The sequence below is a fragment of the Hippocampus zosterae genome, chromosome 5, assembly GCF_025434085.1.
Source record: "Hippocampus zosterae strain Florida chromosome 5, ASM2543408v3, whole genome shotgun sequence".
Taxonomy (NCBI): Eukaryota; Metazoa; Chordata; class Actinopteri; order Syngnathiformes; family Syngnathidae; genus Hippocampus; species Hippocampus zosterae.
In genome coordinates, this window is record NC_067455.1 from 20,555,042 (window position 1) to 20,577,606 (window position 22,565).

The 22,565-nt window shown below is 42.3% G+C and overlaps 1 protein-coding gene across 1 annotated transcript in view; it reads right to left on the minus strand.

The window, feature by feature from the left end:
• Positions 1-7,837: 7,837 nt before the first annotated feature.
• Positions 7,838-22,565, minus strand: part of bckdhb (branched chain keto acid dehydrogenase E1 subunit beta) — a 55,349-nt gene continuing 40,621 nt past the window's right edge. The window contains exons 9-11 of the mRNA XM_052064794.1: positions 13,808-13,894; positions 10,452-10,603; positions 7,838-8,134 (exon numbers count right to left, since the gene is read on the minus strand). Of these exons, the coding sequence (XP_051920754.1) occupies positions 10,463-10,603; positions 13,808-13,894 (228 nt within the window). The 3' untranslated portion in view covers positions 7,838-8,134; positions 10,452-10,462. The remainder of the gene's footprint in view (positions 8,135-10,451; positions 10,604-13,807; positions 13,895-22,565) is intronic.

Genomic DNA, 22,565 nt, shown 5'->3' on the forward strand with positions numbered 1-22,565 from the left:
TGGTAAAAGTGTTGCTGGCTGCCAGCAAGAAAGCCAGAACAAGAACATGGTTTAAAACTGACCCGCCAACAAAGAACCTATGGCTGGAAATAGTGGGAGAAATATTTGAATGGGAACGATTCACATACATATTAAGGGTCCAAGTAGGGAAGTTCAAAACGAGATGGGAAAAATGTGAGGAGTCCAAAAACAAATGAATGAGGGAATGGCACCACAAATCGGGAGAGGTCACTACAGATTACGGATATACTTAGTGATCAACAGTGACAAGTATCCCTTTATTCTGCTATTTTTATTTGTATGTGTGTTGTTTTTTTTCTTCTTTCCTTTTCTTTTCCTCCAAATATGTTTGTACATCATTTGTTGTTTCCTATGTTAAAGGGCCGTCACAGCCATACATGGACGTTGTTGTGGAAACTAACCACGGGTGGAAATATACGAAACCCTCTGTATTCATATGTTCAGATTTGTATGGTTGAAATAATAAAGATGCAAGTTACAAAAAAATAAATAAAAATAAATGATGTGGCGGGCCGGATCTGGCCCCTGGACCTTGACTGTTAGTGGCACACACTGGGGCAGGGGACAAGTGCAGGGCATTGGCGTCTGCCACGGGTCCAGGTGGAGATGTTCAGTGAGCCTCTATAGATCCCTCCACACTTTATGAAGCTGCGTGCCACCCCAACCCACATTCAGCCAGTGATTTGAACCATGACTACCAAAACGGTAGGAGCCCTACGACTGCTAGTCAGTTCGAGACAGTTACAACTGGTGCAGCTCCTTTCAATCATTTTAAGTTAATCTGCAGCAAAGCATACTACGCCGGGCAAAGTGCATTGCAGTTGTTTAATTGTACACTTCAACTCACCATTAATATTGTTTACCAAAGGACATGATGAAATCACTTTCTGCAAAACTTTCAGTCAAGCCACCACAGAAAACCTTTCCAGACCTTAAAATTTCCAGTTGTACAAAGGGGTATTATGATTTTTATCAAACTGCTATGTTCCTTAAAAACTACAATAACTTTTGGATATATTTCAAAGTTCCACAGCCGCACCCCAACCCCATGCAATAGGAAAAACATCACTTTTTAATTCATTAATACCACTTTGAAGTCACTCTCACCTTTCTCCTTATCTTCACCAATACATCAAGTTTATCATGAAGTTCAAATTTCAAGGCGCATCCTCCCTTTATCATGGTAAATGGTTCACAGGCTACATGAATGTAAACATGAGGCAGCAATACTGCGGACCCAGTGGGGCACCGCATTTACAAAACCAACACAGGTGGCCATGTAAAAGCAACATATGGAAAATATGACGCACAAAATGGCCAGAAAAGACTGTAATCAGCACGTTTTTGATGCCATTGTCCTTGTATGGCGTATTGAGAGCCTCTCAAAGAACAAACTTCACCGTTTGCATTAACCATTCAGACTAATTTAGTTAGCAGGGTTCGCTGATGGTGTAGTGGTACACTCACCTAACTTGCATGTGGGCAGCGTGGGATCATTTCCCACTCTGTGATGGTGTGGATGTGGGTGTGAATGGCCGTTTGTCTCTATATGTGCCCTGCGACTGACTGGCGACCAGTTCAGGGTGTAGTTTGCCTTCCACCCAAAGTCAGCTGGGATAGGCTCCAGCAATTCCTCGCAACCCCCCGTTCAGGATAAATTAAATTAAAAGTGGCAACATAAGATGACTACCAGTGGCTTCACTTCTCACAATTGTGACTAACAGCATTGTTAGTCCATTCAAATAGACCGTAGACTAAGGACTCAGCTTGTGAATGTCACATGACCGAACTCAGAAAACAGGTGAGCCGTGATTCGTGCACCCCGTGATGTCATTCCACTCCCCCGGGATTTGTTTACATTTCCAAGCCCCGCGATTCTGGTCGCGGAGGAGGTCTCGCGATAGTATACCGCGAGAAGTGGAAAGTACTTTCGGTTTCTCTCCCGCCACTTTCCTCCTTTGAATGCCTTGCCTGTCAAATATCCAGACCCATCCCCACGATTATTGCCACAGTGTACCGCTCCCCCAAACCCCACCGCGACTTTTTAAATGAAGTGTCTACTGTCCTCACCCATCTCTCCTCTCTGTCACCAAATGTAATAATCCTGGGAGATTTTAATATACATATGGACAACACTGCTCTTCCTCTCACCATTGACTTCACTTCTTCAATTAACAGTCTTGGTTTTGATAAATTTGTAGATTTTCCCACACACATCAAAGGTCACACCCTGGATCTGATCTGCTGCTCTGGTATTTCCCCCTCCAACTGTACTGCTGATGAACTTCCAATAACGGACCACTTCCTTATCTCATTCAACATTACACTCCAGCTCTCAACTGCCAAATCACCCCGGACCATTGTTTACCGTAATATTAAAGACATTAACATTGACTCTCTCACTGCATGGCTGACCACCCTGACTCCGGACATTGACTCCACTCCTGATGATTTGGTTTTCCAATATAACTCTGGTCTCACCAGCATCCTCAATACGCTCGCCCCTGTCAAGTCCCGCTCTGTCCTTTTTACTCGGTCTGCCCCTTGGTTCACCCCTCATCTACGTTCCTTGAAATCCCAAACCCGGCAGCTTGAGAGACTTTATAGGAAAACCGGCCTCACTGCTCACAAGGACATCTATGCAGCTCAGCTATCCCTCTACAAGGATTCCATCTCTCAAGCAAAATCACATTACTACTCCGGACTCATCTGCTCCAATGCTGGAAATACTAAGACTCTCTTTTCCCTTTGGAACAGAATCACTCAACCTCCTGACTCCCTACCACCTCACTTTTACTCTCGTGACACCTGCAATGCACTTCTCCTCTTTTTCAATGAAAAAATCAACAGAATCCACCAGCATCTGGGCTCCTCTGTACCTTTCCCCTCATCTGACCCTCTCACCCCTTGCAAACTGTTCTCTTCTTTTGAACTCCTCCATCTCTCATTAATTTCAGACCTCATCATTAAATCCAAGACTTCCTCCTGTCAGCTTGATCCCCTCCCCACAGTTCTGGTCAAATCCTGCCTACCCTCTCTGCTTCCCTTCATTTCAGCCATTATCCATTCCTCTCTGTCGACTGGAATTGTTCCTGTGCTCTTCAAAACTGCAGCTGTCACCCCAATCCTGAAAAAAACTGGTTCAGATCCCAATGACTTCAATAACCTACGCCCCATTTCCCATCTTCCCTTCATCTCCAAAATTCTGGAGAAAACTGTCGCCTCTCAGCTCCACTCCCACCTCACCGACAATAGTCTTTATGAACAATTCCAGTCCGGCTTCCGTCCCCGTCACAGTACTGAAACAGCCCTCATAAAAATCACAAACGATCTTCTCATGGCAGCAGACTCTGGCCTTATTTCCATCCTCATCCTCCTTGATCTGAGTGCAGCCTTCGACACAATCTCTCACCCCATCCTCCTCAATAGACTCTCTACCATAGGCATCACCAACACCCCTCTACGTTGGTTCCACTCATATCTCACTGGCCGCTCTCAGTTCATTCAAGTTGATTCTTTTACTTCACAATCCCTCCCCGTTTCTTCTGGTGTTCCCCAGGGTTCTGTCCTCGGTCCGCTCCTCTTCATTGTCTACCTCCTTCCACTCGGAAACATTTTCCGCAAATTTGGCTTACACTTTCACTGCTTTGCGGATGACACCCAGCTCTATCTCTCCAGCAAACCCGACGCTTCTCTCCCACCCTCGTCCCTCTCTCACCGTCTCTCAGAAATCAAATCTTGGTTCACCCACAATTTCCTCAAGCTAAACAGCAATAAAACTGAACTCCTACTCGTCGGTCCCAATCCACTCTAAACAAAGCCGACAGTTTCTCCCTCACAATCGATAATGCCACTATATCTCCTTCCCCCCAGGTGAAGAGTCTGGGTGTCATCCTTGACAGTTCACTATCCTTTCACTCCCACATCAATAACATTACCCGGTCCGCTCATTTCCACCTTCGCAATATAAACCGCCTCCGTCCCTCACTCACTCCGCACACCACCGCTATCCTTGTTCACAGTCTCGTCACTTCCCGTATTGACTACTGCAACTCACTCCTCTTCGGTGTCCATCAAAAATTCCTCCATAAACTTCAACTTGTTCAGAATTCAGCAGCCCGGATCATCACGAGAACCCCCTCCTTCCATCATATCACCCCCATCCTCCGACAGCTCCACTGGCTTCCTGTCAAACTTAGAATCAACTTCAAAATACTTCTCTATACATTCAAAGCCATCCATAACCTTGCGCCCCCCTATCTGTCAGATCTTCTTCAAATCTCCATTCCCTCTCGCTCACTCAGGTCCTCATCCTCCCTCCACCTTTTTCTACCCTCTGCCCGTCTCAGTACAATGGGGTGCAGAGCCTTCAGTCGCTCTGCCCCCCAAACTCTGGAACTCACTTCCTCCCAACATTCGTAATATTGACTCTCTTTCCTTATTCAAAACCCAGCTCAAAACCCACCTATTCAGACTTGCCTACCCGCCTTAAATCTTTCTTTCTTTATTTATTATTTTATCTGTGTTTTACTATTGGTCTTGGCTGTACAGTGTCCTTGAGTGTTGTGAAAGGCGCTTACAAATGTGATGTACCGTATTTTCACGACTATTCGACGCATCGTACTAATGGCCGCAGTCTCAGTAATGCGTGACATTTCTGTATTTTACACATACACAGGACGCATCGTACGAATGGGCGCAGTTTTACAGTGGTAAAACATACGCCAGCTTAAACATACGGCATGCATGCGCGCACTCTAACACGTTAGCTTGAAGCATACGGTAGCACGCCAAGACATACAGATAAGATAAAAACACGTTTTTAAAAAGGCAACGAAAGCAGAACTGAGTTTGGGTGTATTTTATTTAGCCATCGTACAATGTTCTCATGTTTTTCGATCAATCATCACCCAGAAATCCATCAAAGTCCTCATCCTCTGTATCAGAAGCAGAGGACTGCACATCTCAGTTGTCATTGAATGCATGCTAGTGTGAGTTGCTACGCATTGCCGAGCGGAAAGAAGGAGTACCAACAGCAAAGTCAACATTTCTCTCGTGTGAAGCTTTCCCACATTTGAAAGTAAAGAACAGAGCGAAACATGGTGGCAGCGCGTGTGTGTGTAGAAAGAATTGAACAATTGTGCAAGTACCGTAATCCATCAAAAACGCCGCGTTCCCTCTCGTTGTTGCGTATTGTGGCGTAACTCGCCAAGGGCTGCCTCTCACTCTTTGTAAAGTTGTGTTTGCCACCGATCATCCATTGTTCCCATGCTGTTTGCAACTTTACTTTGAACGCCCGGTTGATGCCAATGTCCAGCGGTTGGAGTTCTTTAGTCAAGCCTCCGGGAATAACGGCAAGCTCAGAGTTCATTTGCTTGACTTTTTTTTCACCGCTGCTGTGAGATGGGGACGCATGCCAAAAGCATAACCGGTGGCTTTAAGTTTGAACTGAGCTTCGTAGGCGTGTCTTTTTGTCGAATTTATTTTCAGGGGTTCTTAGAAACCAAAACCGGAGTTGTTTTGCAACAATGCACATTGCCACACTCTATCCAAGTGTTGGTACTGGCTTGAGGCGTCCACTTACACGCCCACCCTTCACCATTGGCGGACTAGCTTGTCTGTCCTCTCTCTCCCTCTCTCTCCCTCTCCATATATGTATATATACACGCCCACCCTTCCCTGATTGGCCGACTTCTTTCATGCCTGGCCACCGTCACTTCCGCCTTTTCTCTATATAAACAGCGTGTCGGCTGTCAGTCAGATTTTGGAACTCGGCGCATATAAAGGACGCTCCGCACCATAAGGCGTCCTGTCCATTTTGGAGAAAATTTAAGACTTTTAATGGCGCCTTATAGTCGTGAAAATATTATTATTATTATTATTATTATTATCATGATCAGCCAACAGCAAGACGGCAAAATGGCCACCCTCTGAGATGGATAAAATCGAGTGGAATCTACTGCTTACTTCATATTCCATCCATTTTCTGATCTGCTTAGCCTCACAAGGGTTGCAAGCCTATCCCAGCTTTCTTTGGGCAGTAGGCGGGGTCAACCCGGAACTGGTTGCCAGCCAGTCGAAGGCCATAAACAACAATTCACGCTCACACCTAGGGACAATTTAGAGTGTTCCATTCACCTTCCATGCATGTTTTCTGGAATCTGGGATGAAACCAGAGTACCCGGAGAAAACCCACGCAGGCACGAGGAGAACATACAAACCCTTAACAGGAAGGCCGTGTGAGGGTGGTTCTGTTTGTGACCTACAGGTGAGACTGTAGGGCTCTTCCTGCAGTGGCACACCTGTTGGTCATTGTGTCAGTAGTGAAGTGTTTCTAAAAGGACTCCCTGCCCAAACAGTCGGTGTGGGTCATTGTGATTGTATTTTTGTTAAATACATCTTGTTAAGTCCACTCTGCTCCTCCTTGCCTCACTGCTTTTTGGGTTCCTCCGACTACCACCTCGCAAATCAGAGCCAGAATCAAACCCTGGACCTCTGCACGGTGAGGCCGGTGTGCTAACCAGTCACCACCCCCCGTGCTGAATTCATATGCCACATATGCAATTATCAGAATGCTGTGTTGAAATTTGTGGGGGCACATGGAACATGATTGCTAAGAAAAATTCAGAATTGACTTCCCCTTTACAGGAACATTTTCAAAATGCAAAGGAATACGTATAGAAACATTTCCAGGTAAGGGTTGGTCAGAGTGTTACACTATAATGGAGTTATAGACTTCCGATTTCATATTAAAAAGGACCAGGTGAAAAGTGATGTCATGTCTCTGAGCGGTATGCAGATTTATACCCAAGGCTCCACCACCCTGTTGTGTTAAAAGCAGAGGTTCAAAAAGTATTGTGTGTCACATCAGATGTTGCCTTACCTCAAATTCATATCTGCAGCAGGCAGTGTCACCGTGTCAAGATGCAAATGGACACCAAAATGTCCCCATACACTGGGCTCAATGTGTAACAGGCATCCTATTTCTGCATCCTATAATGCTATCCTGGGTGTCATCAGCTGTCACCAAGAAGCCACTCCTTCATGATACTGTCTGATCATGTTATTAATACCAGTGTGACGTATGGCACGGTAATTGTTTTTAGAGGAGCCGAACTCAAGGGTAACAATTACTTATAGCAGATTTTTACTTAAGAGGTGAAGATTAAGGTTCCTGGCATTGTTTGTGTGATTTTATACCATTATGGCTCAAAAGGTCAGTGGAGAAATACTTTTGTAGATATAGCAGGATATATATATATTTTTTATGCTTCAAGTCAGAATGACTGTCAGGATAGGGACTTTGAGGTATTTACGGACGATCAAAGATCCTTCAGGATGTTCCAACAACTTAACACACGATTCACCATTAATGACTGAAAAACTGGTAAATTAGTTGGGGTTATTTAACGTAAGCATAATATGGGGGGCATAAACCAGATGAAAATGGGTATGCCGTTTTGAATTATGCACTTTAAAATCAACACACTTCTATAACCAATGTTTTATTTTGGAAGAGATGTGCAAAGTAAAAAAAAAACATAATCCAAAGCAATAAATAAACTCCTCTAGTTGTTAAACACATTGTGGATATTCTCTCATTATCCAGTCATGAGGATGTGGTCAAATAAATTAAGTTCTAAATTTTGACTCAGTCACTACAAAGTCTGCCAGCCCAAAAGTGTGCACACACAAAATATAAAGGCCACCACCCACATGTTTTCACCAATTAATATATTTTTTTCTATTTCTCAAAAAATAATGTGTGTAAAGGAACAGGGAGTGGGGGTTAGAAACACTGACAAGTAAGAAGAAATAAATGATAGAATGCCATTTTATTGATGGAGACGAGCTCAAATGCAATTTCATAGAAACATGGACTATAGATCACGTCGTCCTCATAGTTGCCATCATGGCCACCGTAGAATAAGGTTCTCTAATCCAGAAGTAATCTAAAAGTATGAGTTGAGGGCACACGGAGACATGGAGTCACCTGGACACAGCTTCGCTACTGGATGGTCAACAAAGTGTCTTTCAGTGGCTGCGCTCCACTGATTGGATACATGAGGAGGAAAATGGGGAGCACGCCGTTTGGGGCTTTCAGGAACTGGCTCTGGAACAAGAAGGGGTGAAAAAGTTAAAGTGAATCACTTGGCGCTGATGACAGATGAGGCGGAAAAGTCATGCTGGATAGAGATGGTGAACGAGGATGAGCGCTGACGTAAGTTGGATATGTTTGAGAACATTATTAATGGTTTCACGGCCCTCAGGCCAACTCTTCAGGAACTATAACTCAAAATGAGAAGTAAAAGGGGATAACTGGAGTGTGGCTGATTCAAAGCACCCCAGTTCACAGGATTACTGAGCCCTCCTGGAAGCAATCAGGCAAGAGTGGGGCCTCTGCAGTCACCTCAGTCTGCTGAGCATGAGCAGGGGACTTAAATGGCGAGGAATTGTGAGGCGGGGGGGCCCGATATGGCATTAATAATCTTGGATCAATGATGTTGCTGGTGGTACGCTGAAGAAGAATAGCAAATCTGTTTTTACATGAACAAAGCTACAATGGACACGCCTCACATGTTGAAATCACAGAGACATGCATTCATTGAGAGAGATGTCCATGTTTTGATCCTGGGCACAGATTTCTGACAGAACTAGCCTGCCCGCTCTGTGCTGACGGGAACATATTTTAAACACATGGTGAGACTCCGGCCTTGCACATTCGAGTTCAGCCAACACACATAACGGTGCTCCATAAACACTTACGTGAAGCTAAAAGCCGCTAATGTGAATACAAGAACAGTAAAGTCTAGTTCTGTACCGCTTAAACACTGAAATGCACTTTATTAAAGCGATGGAGACCATTGCAGCAATATCGAAGGCCTTCATTTAACTGCAGAAACATAGTGCAATGCAAAGTGCATTTGTATTTTTTTTCTTGATAATTGTGGCATTCATTCAAGTTTCATACATTCAAGTTATGATTTGAAAGACAAATGCCAATACACTAAAAAGAGATGCTTCAGGGTCATTAACTCATTCAGTACCAGCCAATTCTAGACACCCCACTTTTTTTCCCACTAAATCTTGGAAAAATTAAAAAAAAAAAGATGTATCTGGGGTTGAACGTGTGGGGCGTGAAAAGACATATGAATATGTATTTGGGAGTGAATGAGTTTACAGACTACTGTAAGTGTCAACATTTCTCAATGTTTATGACACGCTGTGGAGCAGTGGCATAAGTACAGAGCAAGAATTCTCGACATTTGGGAATGGATAAAAATATAGAGTGGATAGAGAAAGCTCAAACAACCATGTGTTTTATTTTATTTTAGTGATTACGGCTTTTAATTATTTCAGAAAATTACCCCCCCCCCCCCCAAAAAAAAAGATGGTTAAATCCTGCATAATAGAACTGTAAAGGAAATGGAGGGGAAGTGATGTAGGTTTATAGTTCCCAATAAATATTGAAACCATTAAATTAATGCGTTCATGATGCGCCTGTTGATTTTATGACAGAACTAAGTCTTTTCAGTCAAGAGTATGCCTGGATTTACACAGCAGGTCGAAGTGGCCAATTATGATGAAATGTCTTATTTGATTGTCGGGTTCCACCTACGTTTCAAGTGACATACGTCCTAGTGGTGTTTACATTAACGGAACACGTGAAACAACCACCATGCGCAGGTGCCTAAATTAATCGTGTTCCTAATTCTACAAGTGCCAACATTGGCCCGTGACAAAGTAGAAGTAAAGAAAAATACACATTAGCGTGACTGTTTAATTGACCTTGGCAACAATATGTATCAGATTTGGATCCACAGGCCTGATTCTGATCTGAGGAGATGCAATTCCGTGCAGATTCCAGCCAGATATATTGCTCTATATTTGGGTCAAATCGGTGATGGAGTCTTATTTTTTTCCCCCAAACTCGCTGATCGACCCCCAAAATGTATTCATCCCTCACAAAAATGACCCCAAACTCTAATTTTACTTGCCTGTCATAATTTTTAGTTTTTTTTAATGTATCAAACCAAATTTTTGAGTTTTCGAGGAATGACTCAAACTGTTGTCCACTGTTACGGTGCTGATCATGTTTGCTCAAATTTGAGATGGTATGTATGGAAACACAATCGCATGATTGCTTTAAATCGCTCAGGTGGGTGCATGAAAACTCAAATTCAAATTGCAGTGATTGCAAAAGGCCATACCGTGAAGAGAACCGTCCGTCTATGTGGAAAATACATGGAGAAATAATTACAGAGCTGTCAAGACATTTTCTTTTTGTGATGGCAGATGATATTTAAAACTCCTTTTCACCTCACATTGACACAACGTACAAGCTGCACACTGATTGAAGTAAATGCAGGAAAGCTGGATTCTTCCACTTCATGAATCGCGTTCAAAGACATTCAAGAGTTTTTCCTTACCATATTCCAGTTTAGTAGTTGATCATCTTCTTGATTCCTTCAAAGCACTTCCACTTATCTGGGATGTAGAATGGTTCAAAAATATGAGGGAAGGGAGTGTCGTAACCACACACTCGACTAATCGGAGCCTCCAAATTAAGGAAACACTCCTCCTAAAAATAGAAAATTAAAAAGAAACAGATCAGTGTAAATTCAGAATTAAAAATGGTGTATGAAATTATGCATGCAAAGATGACGTTTGTGTGTATATATATATATATATATATATATATATATATATATATATATATATATATATATATATATATATATATATATATATATATATATAAATATATATATATGAAACGATATATATCGTTTCATTTTAGGAGGATGACTACTACATCATTGTCATCTATTAGCATGGCACGCCTTGAGCCAATCCTTCCTTGCGAAAGGTCTCCAAACTGATGCGACTCGAGATGCTTTGTGAGCTGGAAAAGTACCATCTGCTACCATGGACGCTCGCACAACAATATGCAACGTATTAGGTAAGGGACAGAGAGCGGAGCTGGCTCAGATGGTCGCCACACGCAAGTCTGTAAACAAATACAGTATTGTACTGCTAAGCCTCTGGCTAAAATATATGGCAATACAGTACAAAAATATATTAAATGGCACACACACACACACACACACACACACACACACACACACACACACACACACACACACACACACACACACACACACACACACACACACACACACACACACACACACACACACACACACACACACACACACACACACACACACACGCAACATACATAAAGTCATCAATTCACTATTGGATTGTTTTATACTAAATAAATAAATGAAAAAAAAAAAGAACCTGTACTTTGTTAACTGCCAATGTGATTACCGGTAATTTAGGTCTTCTAGGATAAAGCATAAACCTTACATTCAGTAGTGGTCTCATAAATTAGTTTAGCACTGTATGTCATCATGAAACCATTTCTTTTGATGCAACAGGTCAGAAGAAAAAAGCATCAAGCACGTAAACGTCACCGCCCTGGTGCCGTCCCATCTGTGTTATGACTCGAGTCCTACGTTTGAATGCAGATGTCCAAAGCTAAATGCTTACCCTTTTTTGTATTTTTAATTAAATGTAATCAATGTACAATGAATCCAGATAATGGGTTGAAAAACCCTTCTTTTCATCACTTTCTGTGCCCTCAGCCTTTGGATGGAATAAAACTTGACGGATTCTTTCCAACAGACTGTGGTTGATCCAGACAGTAAGCCAAAATATACGAGTAAAACTGGAAATCTATTTTCCAACTTTTTTTTCCACTTTGCTTAAGAATGTTGCATTTAGTGCAAAAAAAAAAAGACAATAAGGGATAGTGAAATAGCTTGCTGTTTGCTTTCTCTGCTCGGAGACAGCAGATATTCAGAGCATCCCAAAATGTGCATGATGTGAAATACAAATTGGCGCAAAACCGGCCATTAATTACTGATCTGTACTATTTAGCAGATACAAGTGCACATGTCCTTTAGCTGTTTACATGCCACATGTAGTTATATTACTATGATAACTTGATTGCAAGGGTGCCCAAACCTTTTAGACCGAAGATAGACTTTTCGATCAACCAACCTCCCACGATCGACCCAATACCGCACATGCGCACGCACATAGTCACACACCCCATGATGAGCAACAGCCTGAAACTGACGCATGCGACGCACTTTTACAGCCTGTTAACTATCGTAGCTCACACGTGCCGTTTTAAAGTGCTTCCCTCGGCCCTCTAGTTTCCTATTTGTTGCCCGTGCCCTCACTGAATTGTACACGAAACAAACAGAATGATAATAATGATAACGATAAAAGATGTAGCGCAACAGCTCTGATTACAAGCTGCAATTGCAGACTGCTGAGCGCTAACAGCTTCCAAGGACGAAGGTCACGCGCCACCGTAGGTTCAAGATTTACCTGCTTTATTTTATTTTTTTAATACTTTTTGTGAAAATTAGACTGATAGGATGATTAGGGTGCAGTGTACATTAACACAAAAAATATATTACTAACATGCACAAAGACACACAAATGGTTCGCTTTTTTTGTTCTCTGCACTCGCGATCGACTTGGGACCAGTCCGATCGCAATCGACATAATGGACACCCCTGCTTTAGAGCATAATGGGAGCATCACACTTTGCTTTCACCGGTTAGCTGCTGATACTACCAATCATTGTGCTGTGATTGTGAAGGCACAAGCGCACTGTTAGGAATCGTACCAAGACCAACTCTTGCAGGACAGGTGACAACATTCAATCAAATTGACAGCCATTTACATACAGCTTCACCGAAATCGATTGAAATTTGCATTGTGTGCATCGATATGCTTCAACTGCTTTTGGATTGAGTATTTCCGATACAGGAGCTATATTTCTTTGCTGGTCACTCAGTCAAGGCAAATCAAGCTCAAACTCACACAACACCCTTGTTGTGCGACATACTGTGCTTGAGCATCTGCATGCGCTTAATCTAACAGCCATTAATCCTTTTGAATATATTTAGAATGAAATCTTAAAATTTGACGGACGAACCGTTGTCCTTACAGCGGTAGTTCAATGTCGTTTGAATGAAGATTTGAAGCACTTTCCACGATCTGGAATTTTTAAGCACACGACCCGGTGACTGTTTTTAACTACCGTACTTCAGACAATGGAAATAGAGCCGTAGTGTACGCGAGTGAACTGAGCCTGAAGCAAATAATGTGGATGTCATAGACTTGGAAAGTGACATCCATCTTAATGAGCATTGCAAAATCCCTTTGGATGTGCCAAGAGAACTCAGTGGGGGAGAAAGAGCCGATATGTTTTCTGATAACATGCAACCAGTCAGACAGTAACAAGGAGTCTGTCTGGTCTGTTTGCACTCTGTGCAATCTCCTCTAAAAACATTGCTGCATGTGGGAGTAAAGTACTGTACTCTGACTGCCAGCCACCACAGCTGGACAGGAGAAAAGCCACACATCTCAAATTACATTCAAATCAGTATTTACATTTTGGGAAGTTTATCCATATATTACGACTAAATATGCAGTTGCAAATGTGTGTATCCACGAATGGAACAGGATTTAAAACAATTTATTAAGGGATGTTTTTTGCTAGGGATTCACCAACACCACTTTTTTTTCCAGACAGAGTATAAGTTCAACTACCGGTGCTTACAATGAATTAAACAACACTAGCAGATTCCGGTTATCAATTATTGACGATTAAAAACAGTGCATCTGATAGTCTGAAAAACACAGTCATGATAATACTATATAACACAGTATTCTCTTAAAATCGATAGTCACTCACTTGTACTGTAGAGCTGATTTCAGCAGCAAAGCCTCCAGTGATTGGGGCCTCATGGCTAATGAGCAGCCGTCCGGTTTTCACCACTGACTGCAATACAAAGACAGAAAAACAAAAAGCATGACTGCACATTCTCTACACAAAAAGACATTCAACCGTATTAAGTATAACAGAAATAACATATTTCTCTCCAGATATTTAGATATTTATAGCTTCATTTATTATTTTAAGTGTTGTTTTATCATCTGCAAATCACAGAAACATCTTGTGCACTGCTCGCTGCAAAACATTCCTGACAAAATTCACCCCAAAATGTTTACATGAAGATAACCACTTACTCTCATACTTAAGAACGAGCTCAGTAAGTAAAGGCCCTTGAAAGTGATCTGCAAACAAACTCAACCAGACAGTATAAGTGATTGTTGGGAGAGTGGACAGGGGAAAGTTTAGTATGCAAACAACTATCTGCATACCACCAAAAAAAAAAAGTCACCGTGTTTCGTGTGTGTGGTCTGCATGTGACTCTTGTGCATGAGTCCACATGATGGATGTGTTGGTGCAAATGGGAAGATTAAAAGGCTACTGGATGCAAAATGCTGTAAATTGATGTTACCAAGTCAGGGTGAGGATGACAGACAGCATCGTTCAGTCTGCTACAGCAGCTTGCTTCACTTGCGTTGTGTGTCTGTTCATTTAACTGTGTGTGTAAAGTGGATATCATAGAATTGCATGAACTTCGGTGCTTATTTAGGCTGGTGCATAGAGTTGAAGGGACAACTATGGACATTAGAGGTCTCAGCCTTCCAAGCACAGGCATTTGGGTTTTCTATAACCTGCCATTATCCCATGAAGATGCCTCAGCTCAACCAGTTATCTGTCACAGAATAAAACCAATACTAGACTATAATCTCATCCACTTACCAATGGTAGAAGCCAATGCTATGTCTGTTCCATGCATCTCGGGAAAACACTGTATTCTTTTTCAAACGGTTCCATTTAAAATTGTTTTTATAACAAGTTTGAACCGGAATGGCACCCGGTGGAGCGCAGACCTCCACCTTGAACCCTGTGCTCGCTACATAAAATTGATCAACAATGGAAGCTCCTGCCTTGTGATTTACATTTGTCAGGTTTGCATTCAAATCACCTAATGTTTCAAATGATTAGGCGTTCGGCGTTTTTGTTCATTATCCCAAATAGCCCAAATAAAAGACAATTTTTTTCCATCATTTTAAGAAATCATATTAGCATCCATAATAAAGTTATTGGATGTGGTAAGATATGAGACCCAATTCAATACCAACTGCCTTCAATTGAAATGATAAATCCATGAACAATTTCTGGCTTTTCCTCATTTGAGGATGCAAGACTTTCCACCCAACCCACTAAAACTTTGATGCTAATGGCAAACCATCGGGAGCAGCAGGGGGACCTAATAAATAAAGCAACAACAACAACAACAACAAAACTCACGACAAAATGAAATGGCAATTTCACTCATCTCTCATGGACGCATACCGGAAAAGTCACCATAAATAAATAAATAAATAAATAAAAAATAAAACCTCTTCAAACACCGACACCATCGATGGGTCGTAAATTACTGAACAGCATCCAACCCTGAACAATTTTCAACAACCTGCTGATTGCGCAGGCCAAGAGTCCCACCCTCAAAAATCTCTAAATCTCTTAACGGATTTGCACTTATCTCAAGAATGGCCATTTTGGTCCAAAGAACACAGAAATCTGCTGATCGCCAGAAAATTCGGATCCCTGCCTTAAGCAAAGTGAATACTTGACTTCCCCTTCTATTCATTTTACATAAATTATACTCAGGTGTCAAACTAACTATCATACCTTTTTATATATTCCTCAGAAATACTAAAACTAAACATTTCGCTAAAATCCTAACAGTTCCAATTTAATCATTTAAACCATTGATATAATTCTTCAAATACCTTTGGAAAAAGAGGAGCCTGACATCGCTTTTAAAATACTATATGCAGTATGAAATTCCCCGAAAATGTTTATTATTATTAAGTTAATTTCCATTTTCCGGCTAGTTTTGCAAGTATTTATGAATGGTTGTGAAGTGATAATTTACGGTTTATAATCTGACCCAGCGCTCCCTAACCACTGGTCTGCGGAGGTCGCACAGAGATACCAAAAAAATATAATTAATATAAATCGTAATTTTTGAAATGTATATATACGCTTACCCCCCCCCCCCCCCCAGACACACACACACAATCTCCAACCCCATCGATTGTAATAATATGCTTACTAGGTGATTATATGATCCAGAATTGACATTTTACAGGGACCAGCTGTCAACATATTTACTCAATCAAATGTGGCGGAAACATGCATGACAGAAGCCAATCAGAGTCCAGCTTTTCCCTCTCTCGTTTAGTTTGCAAATTGAAGAAGTCAACAGAATGTAATAAACCACGATCAAACGTGCAGCTGATGGGCAGCCATGACTTGGAACTATCTTCCGAAGATGAAGCTATTTTGACAAGAACAGTTCCTCCACGTCACTTGTGTGTCGAGATCTCCAAAGCAATGTGGAGTAAATAAATAAGTTGTGCAAGGTAAGTCCTCAAAAACAGTTAATACAACAATCCCACAAGAAATACACAAGCGATGATGTGGAAAAGATGACTAAGTGAGCGGAGTTTGCACAGCCTCTCCACATAGCATTAGCAGTTTAGCTGCTACAAACTAACTTTGTAGTCACCTGACCAAAACAGTAATTAGCGGTGTGTTTTGACAATACGCATTTGTATATCATTTAAGATGGTGATCAAGCCACAGGAAAATATCTGGACACAAGTTGACCTGTTTGATGGCTTTAACGGGGGAAAATGTGATGTGTAGACAGAGAAAAAGGACCATGAATATGCAAACATAAAAACCCCATGCAGACCCTACAGTAGTAATTGTGCTACAGAGATGTACACAACTGGCAAAGTTTCACTGAAATTATGAATCAACTGTTGTAGAGATCAACGGAATGGGGAAACTATTGGAATGTCTGCTGCTTTTGGTGTACATTGTTCCATAGCCTCTGGCAACTAGCTAAGGATGCTCCCCGCCTCTCGTCCAAAGTCAGCTGGGACAAGCTCCAGGCTCAACCATGATACAAATGAGTATATGCGATAAAGAAAATAGATGGATGGATAGACGAACGGATGGATGTTCGAAAGCACCTGCCAGTGGCAAGGAAGGAGCTGGAAAAGGTGGTGGTGGCTGGTGAGACATCTTCTTATCTTAGTTTTTAGTTCTGTGCAAGTAATCAAGAGTGGGTAGAGTGGTACCAAAGATCCTTTTTGGCAGCCCTAACTGTCCATTGCAGTCTGATTGTGCACTCCTTTGTAGTAGCACCAACACAGACTGTGATGGTTTAGCATAGAACTCATTTGATGACAGCTGCAGTAGCAGGAAGTATATCCTCTGCCGGGCCTGTTTGAGGATGGAATTAATGGTGGCCTACTATCTCCGGTCATGATAAACGTGTAAATCACAGGAATTTGAGAGTCCAGGTTCTCTCGACGATTGACAGTTGTACAGCACAAGTGGCAGCTGTGAAGAAAGATGTTTCGTGAAGCTGACAATCATCTTAACAGTCTTGAGCGCATATAGCTTCACATTGTGCTGTCTGCACAAGAGAATCAGCCACGCCACTTCTTATTGATATGCAAACTGGCCGCCGTTGTTAATGAGGCAGATGACTGTGGTATCATCTGCAAACTTCAGGAGTTATTCATGTAGAGAAAAAGCAGAGGGGAGGCCCCGGTGCTGATGATGCATGTGGACAAATAGTTTTGCCCCTGCCTCACCTGGTATGTTCTGCCTTTCAGGAAGCTGTAAAGATGGCAGGAAAAACTCTAGCTGGTGAGGCACGGAGGAGCGGAGCTAAGGAATAATGGCATAGAAAGGCATGAAGTACACAAAGGGGAACCTCGCATAGGTCCCTATGACATTGAAGTGTCCAGAATGAGGGGCAGTCCCATATTGACTGCATCACCCACAGACAGTATTTCCTCGATAAGCAATAAAATTAATGCATTCCTGAGTATATTCTCCTGTTTGCACTTATTTTAATTTCTTACACTTTCAAGGTGCGACAATTCTCCTGTCTAAGCTTGTGATACACCCACCAAACATAACCAGAGAATCCACGTGCAACCACCGAAGAGGTGTGACCCATTGAATTCTGAGGATTCCTGCAGTCCTTGTGGCGTTTTCCTGAGACATCTGATTTCCATAGTGATCAATTTAGAAAGTACGGTATATCACACTTTGAATGTGAAACTGACTTGCTTCGTAGATGCTTAATTTATACCGATTGTCATCAGTGACGTGCGTTGCTCATCTAACAGTATACTTTGAAGGAGGATTTTTATTTGCAGTCGGTACTTAATAAATACAGCAAAATGAATTTAATCAGAGTGCTGTGTTCATGACTGAATGCATATGTGGAACTATGTCATTAAGAGAAAAGTGAGTGAGCCAGCCGCTGCTTAAGTGTTGCCTAGCAATGCATCACGTCTATGGATTTCATGACCGGCACATATAATCATGAATATTCAAAAGCTACCTCACCACTGTCATCATGACAGTGACTAAAGATGTTGTTAGTGCTGCTTTCAGCCAAACTCCAAGCTGCCAGCACGAGTCAGCCGCTGCCGTTCTGTCACGTGGCAGTCACCAGCCGAGTACAGAAACGGTTAATTTAACCAAAATGTGCGATATGCAATGAAGCACTAGTCCTTATTACAGCCTCGTGAGAGGAGAAGAGATAAGATGATTAAATCTTTGGGTGAATACCATGGAACACCCTAATTTCAAGGTCGCTCCACCCAGTTTGCATTTCATGAATGTGCATAAATTCAGTGTGTCTTTTCTGACTTAAGCACAGGGGAGAATATGACCCTAAATAAATAATAAGTAACCAGTAACCAGTATTCTATTTGAGGTCACAGAACATCCTGACCGCCATTGCTTCTCCATCACCACAGGGACTAATTGTTTGGGGCGGGGTCAACCGGACTATGTGAGCCTTCACGCCACACTTGCAGGATGTGGGGGTCTGACACAGATTTCGTGAGTGGCTGAATCTCGGCCACTAACAAACCAACAGCGATTCATATTTTGAATCGCTTTTGGTTTGCGGCTTCACAAATTATAGCCCATCAAATGCACAGACGCTTTCGCGCAGATGAAGAATCAATTTTCAGTATACACATCCTGTGCTTTATAAAAATCCTTTAATCATTCCGAAATACAATTTCATACGCGCCTATGGGTGAAAGACGTGAAGCTTGCGCTGAAAAGTATAACGGGCCATGTGCACGGGTCCATTCAAGTTAATGGGTTCAATTTAGTAATAGGGAGAACAGTCTTTCAATATGTTGTCCACACATTTGTCTTTAAAGTTGACCGTGTCCTCTTCATATTGCAGCCTGGGTGTTTCTTGAGTGACATTGTGCAGTGTGCAGATGCCCTAAAATGTGGCTATAATGTATGAAAAGACTGAGCCGAGGCTCTCATTCACTTGAATGGACTGGCGACTTGCCTACGGCACGTGAACATTTTTTTTTTTTACCAAAGCTTCACTTATTTCATCCACATGTACCTATGATTATTTTTTACTATGGTTAAGTAATGTTGTAAAACGATGTTTATTGTATAGAGTCTCTGTCTCTCAATTGTTTAAAACCAGGAAATGGGAGTGTGCAGAGGAGTTCCTTGCCGCATCACACCTACATCTGTTGGCCATTTAGATGACAGTTACATCACAATCCACCTTGGCCAACGTTCTACAACCAGGTAGGAAGAGGTCCTGAGGAATGGTTCCATTGTAACCGCAGCCTCGAAAAAGTGTAATGGAAAAGCGACACACAAGCACACAGGGTGGAAGCAGTCTGTTTCGGTGTATGGCCAGAACAATAAAAAAGGCATTGTGTAACCAGTCACAGCACTGGAGAACCTGCAAACTTGGCTGCCCTTTTGGAGGGTACAATGATTGTTGCCACTCCTGTTGCTTTCATTGTACCGAAGTGTTCGGCTGTTTGTGTTGTTGTTGTTTTTAATGTACTGTGGTGAGTTAGTGTTACTTTACTGTGTACTAATGACTTTTCCTTCAGCCTGTGCCTTGACAGCTGATTTTTGGGTAGGGCATAAGCTCTGGTGGCTTACACATTACTTAGTACTCATTGTGCTGTAGGGATGTCATTCGAGGCCAGAGTTGTTCCCAAGGCTGCAAGTGAAATGTCATGTTTACTACCATTCCCATACACGCCCAAAGTAATGAGTGGCATGGAGTTTCATCCTGCCACAGCTACTCCATCCACATTACCTCTTATGATACAGTCTCTTTCTACATCAGTATGCTTCCTGCTTCTGCTTTCCCAACCCAGACGTTCCTCCATGATGCGGTTTGTCTCATCATGTTTTTTCTTGGCCCCTCCCTTCATCGATGCTTCAAGCCATCCATTTAGCTTGCTTTCATCAAGTTCATGTCATCAGTTCAAGCACTCCCCACAATGCGGCCTCACCAGTGTTGGCACTCAACGATAATGGCATGCACTCAAAGACTAAGGTCACAACTGTCACTTTCCCATGGAATATATATCGAATCACACGCATAGGCAGATGAGTACCTACCCGAGCCTACTGCAACACGCAACCAAACACATACTCATACTCTTGTATGTTTACACACCCTGAAGTACAGACAGAAATGTTTTTTCAAGAGCTGCTTATTTTGAGTCACAGACACTTTTTGACTGCCATATGCATATCATGCTAGCTTATCTGTCATCTTTGATGTTATTCTAAAGGCAGGCAGCATTTAAAACAAAATTAAGTATTGTGTAATGAGATATGAGTTTGCTACACTGAAAAAAGGGTATTGGATTTACATTAAAAAAAAGCATGGGTATTGGTTGCATGCATTAAAATCATGTTTCACCAACATGAATCAGAATTTATTTCCAACAATTGTCATGTTGGTGAAACATGAATTCAATACATGCAACCAATGACAAATCCAACAGACTTTTTGTCAGTGTGTGAATGTGCAATCTAAAATCTAACAGACGTATATGATTAAGTTAATAAAAACATTCCTGAGGCATTCATAGATTGCTCCCATTTTGCAGAATCCCTCAATGGGATTTAAAACTATTTTCAAATGCACACTTGCCATATAAAGCTGGAAACAGCTCTAACTTGAAAAACCTTGGTAATGACACCCACAGACACACAGACACACACACACACATACGCACGCACGCACATGCACGCGCACACGCACATGCACACACACAGATTCCCACATGGTATGCGACAGGAAACGAAAGTTTAGCTCCAGTGTCGCCAAAGAGAAGCAGCCTCATGCCCGCTGGCTTTGCTCCTGTCTGCTGACCCTATAATTGACTGGCCATCGAAGGGTCCAAACTCAAGTGCTCATGTGATCTTTATGAAATCTTCCGCTTGAAATTAGTACTCAGTGAAAAGCAAGGGGGTTTGGCCTGTTAACACAGCAGAGGGAATGATGCAGGTAGGAAATGAAGAGGTTTGCTACATGAGCTGACCCCGTTGATCCACTCACTCTCATGACAGACAGTGAGGGAAAGTGAGAACTACAATGGAGAAGGCGTTCAGGAAAGCACAAGAAAAAAAGAGGAAAAAAAGGTCAGGCACAGCTTCAAGACTGGGCAGATGGCCAAGCCAGCCTCTGGGGGAGTAGAATGCCAGGAGACCTCCGATCCGACTGAAATAACTGCTCACATCTCATGAAAACACATTAAACTAATTTAAGCCAATTACACCGTGACACACACTACACTATTTGCCTGTCCTTCACCACCACCGTACCTCGCCTCAGCATTGGCGTGTGTGTCCAAACAAAACTTACTAAAGCATAATGAACCATCTTTCAATCTACAGTAGGGCTGAAATGGGTCCTCGAGTAATTTGAGTACCTCAGTTCAATAAAACACTGAAGGCATTTTTGGGGGGCCTCAAATACCTGCTTGTTTACACTGTCAGGGAGAAGAAGTCAAACTGACCGCATCAGTAACTCTTCATGCGATATATGACAGTAACACCGTCAATGCGATAAGAAAGCCACCTTCAAAATAAGTCTTTACCAAGTAATATATGAACATCAATACCCAAGTCCGCTTATATTTTGATGTTCCAGGCAGCGTGTTGCAGCATGAGGGCTGACGTGACTCATTTTCTCGACTTCGTTTGAGTTTATTGCTGTTACAAACTGTTGCTTCTGACGCTGTCCAAAAATAATGTCCAATTGCTAATTAAGGGCACAAAAAAATTAATAATAATTATGTTGAGACTGTATTGTAGCTGTGCGAGCAGGGCTAGCAGCGCTCAAGTTGCATCCATCAATTATCTAAACAGCTTTATCCCCTTGAGGGTTGTGGGAATGCAAGAGCATATCCGACTTGACTTGGGGCAATAAACGGGGGACAGCCTGAACCGGTGGCCAGCCAATCGTGCCACAGTGATGTAGTGAAAGAAGTTGTGTCTGGAGCTGAAATTCAGTGGAGGTTTTTAACAGAGTATAGAGAAAGTGCACCATCAAAAAGAAGTGTGTAAGAGTGGATTGAAAAGTTTAAAATTGCCCGAACCAGCATGGACCATGTAGAACAGGCATGTCCAAAGTCCGGCCCGGGGGCCAAATCCGGCCCGCGGTCGAATTTCATCCGGCCCTCGGCCCCTGTCATAA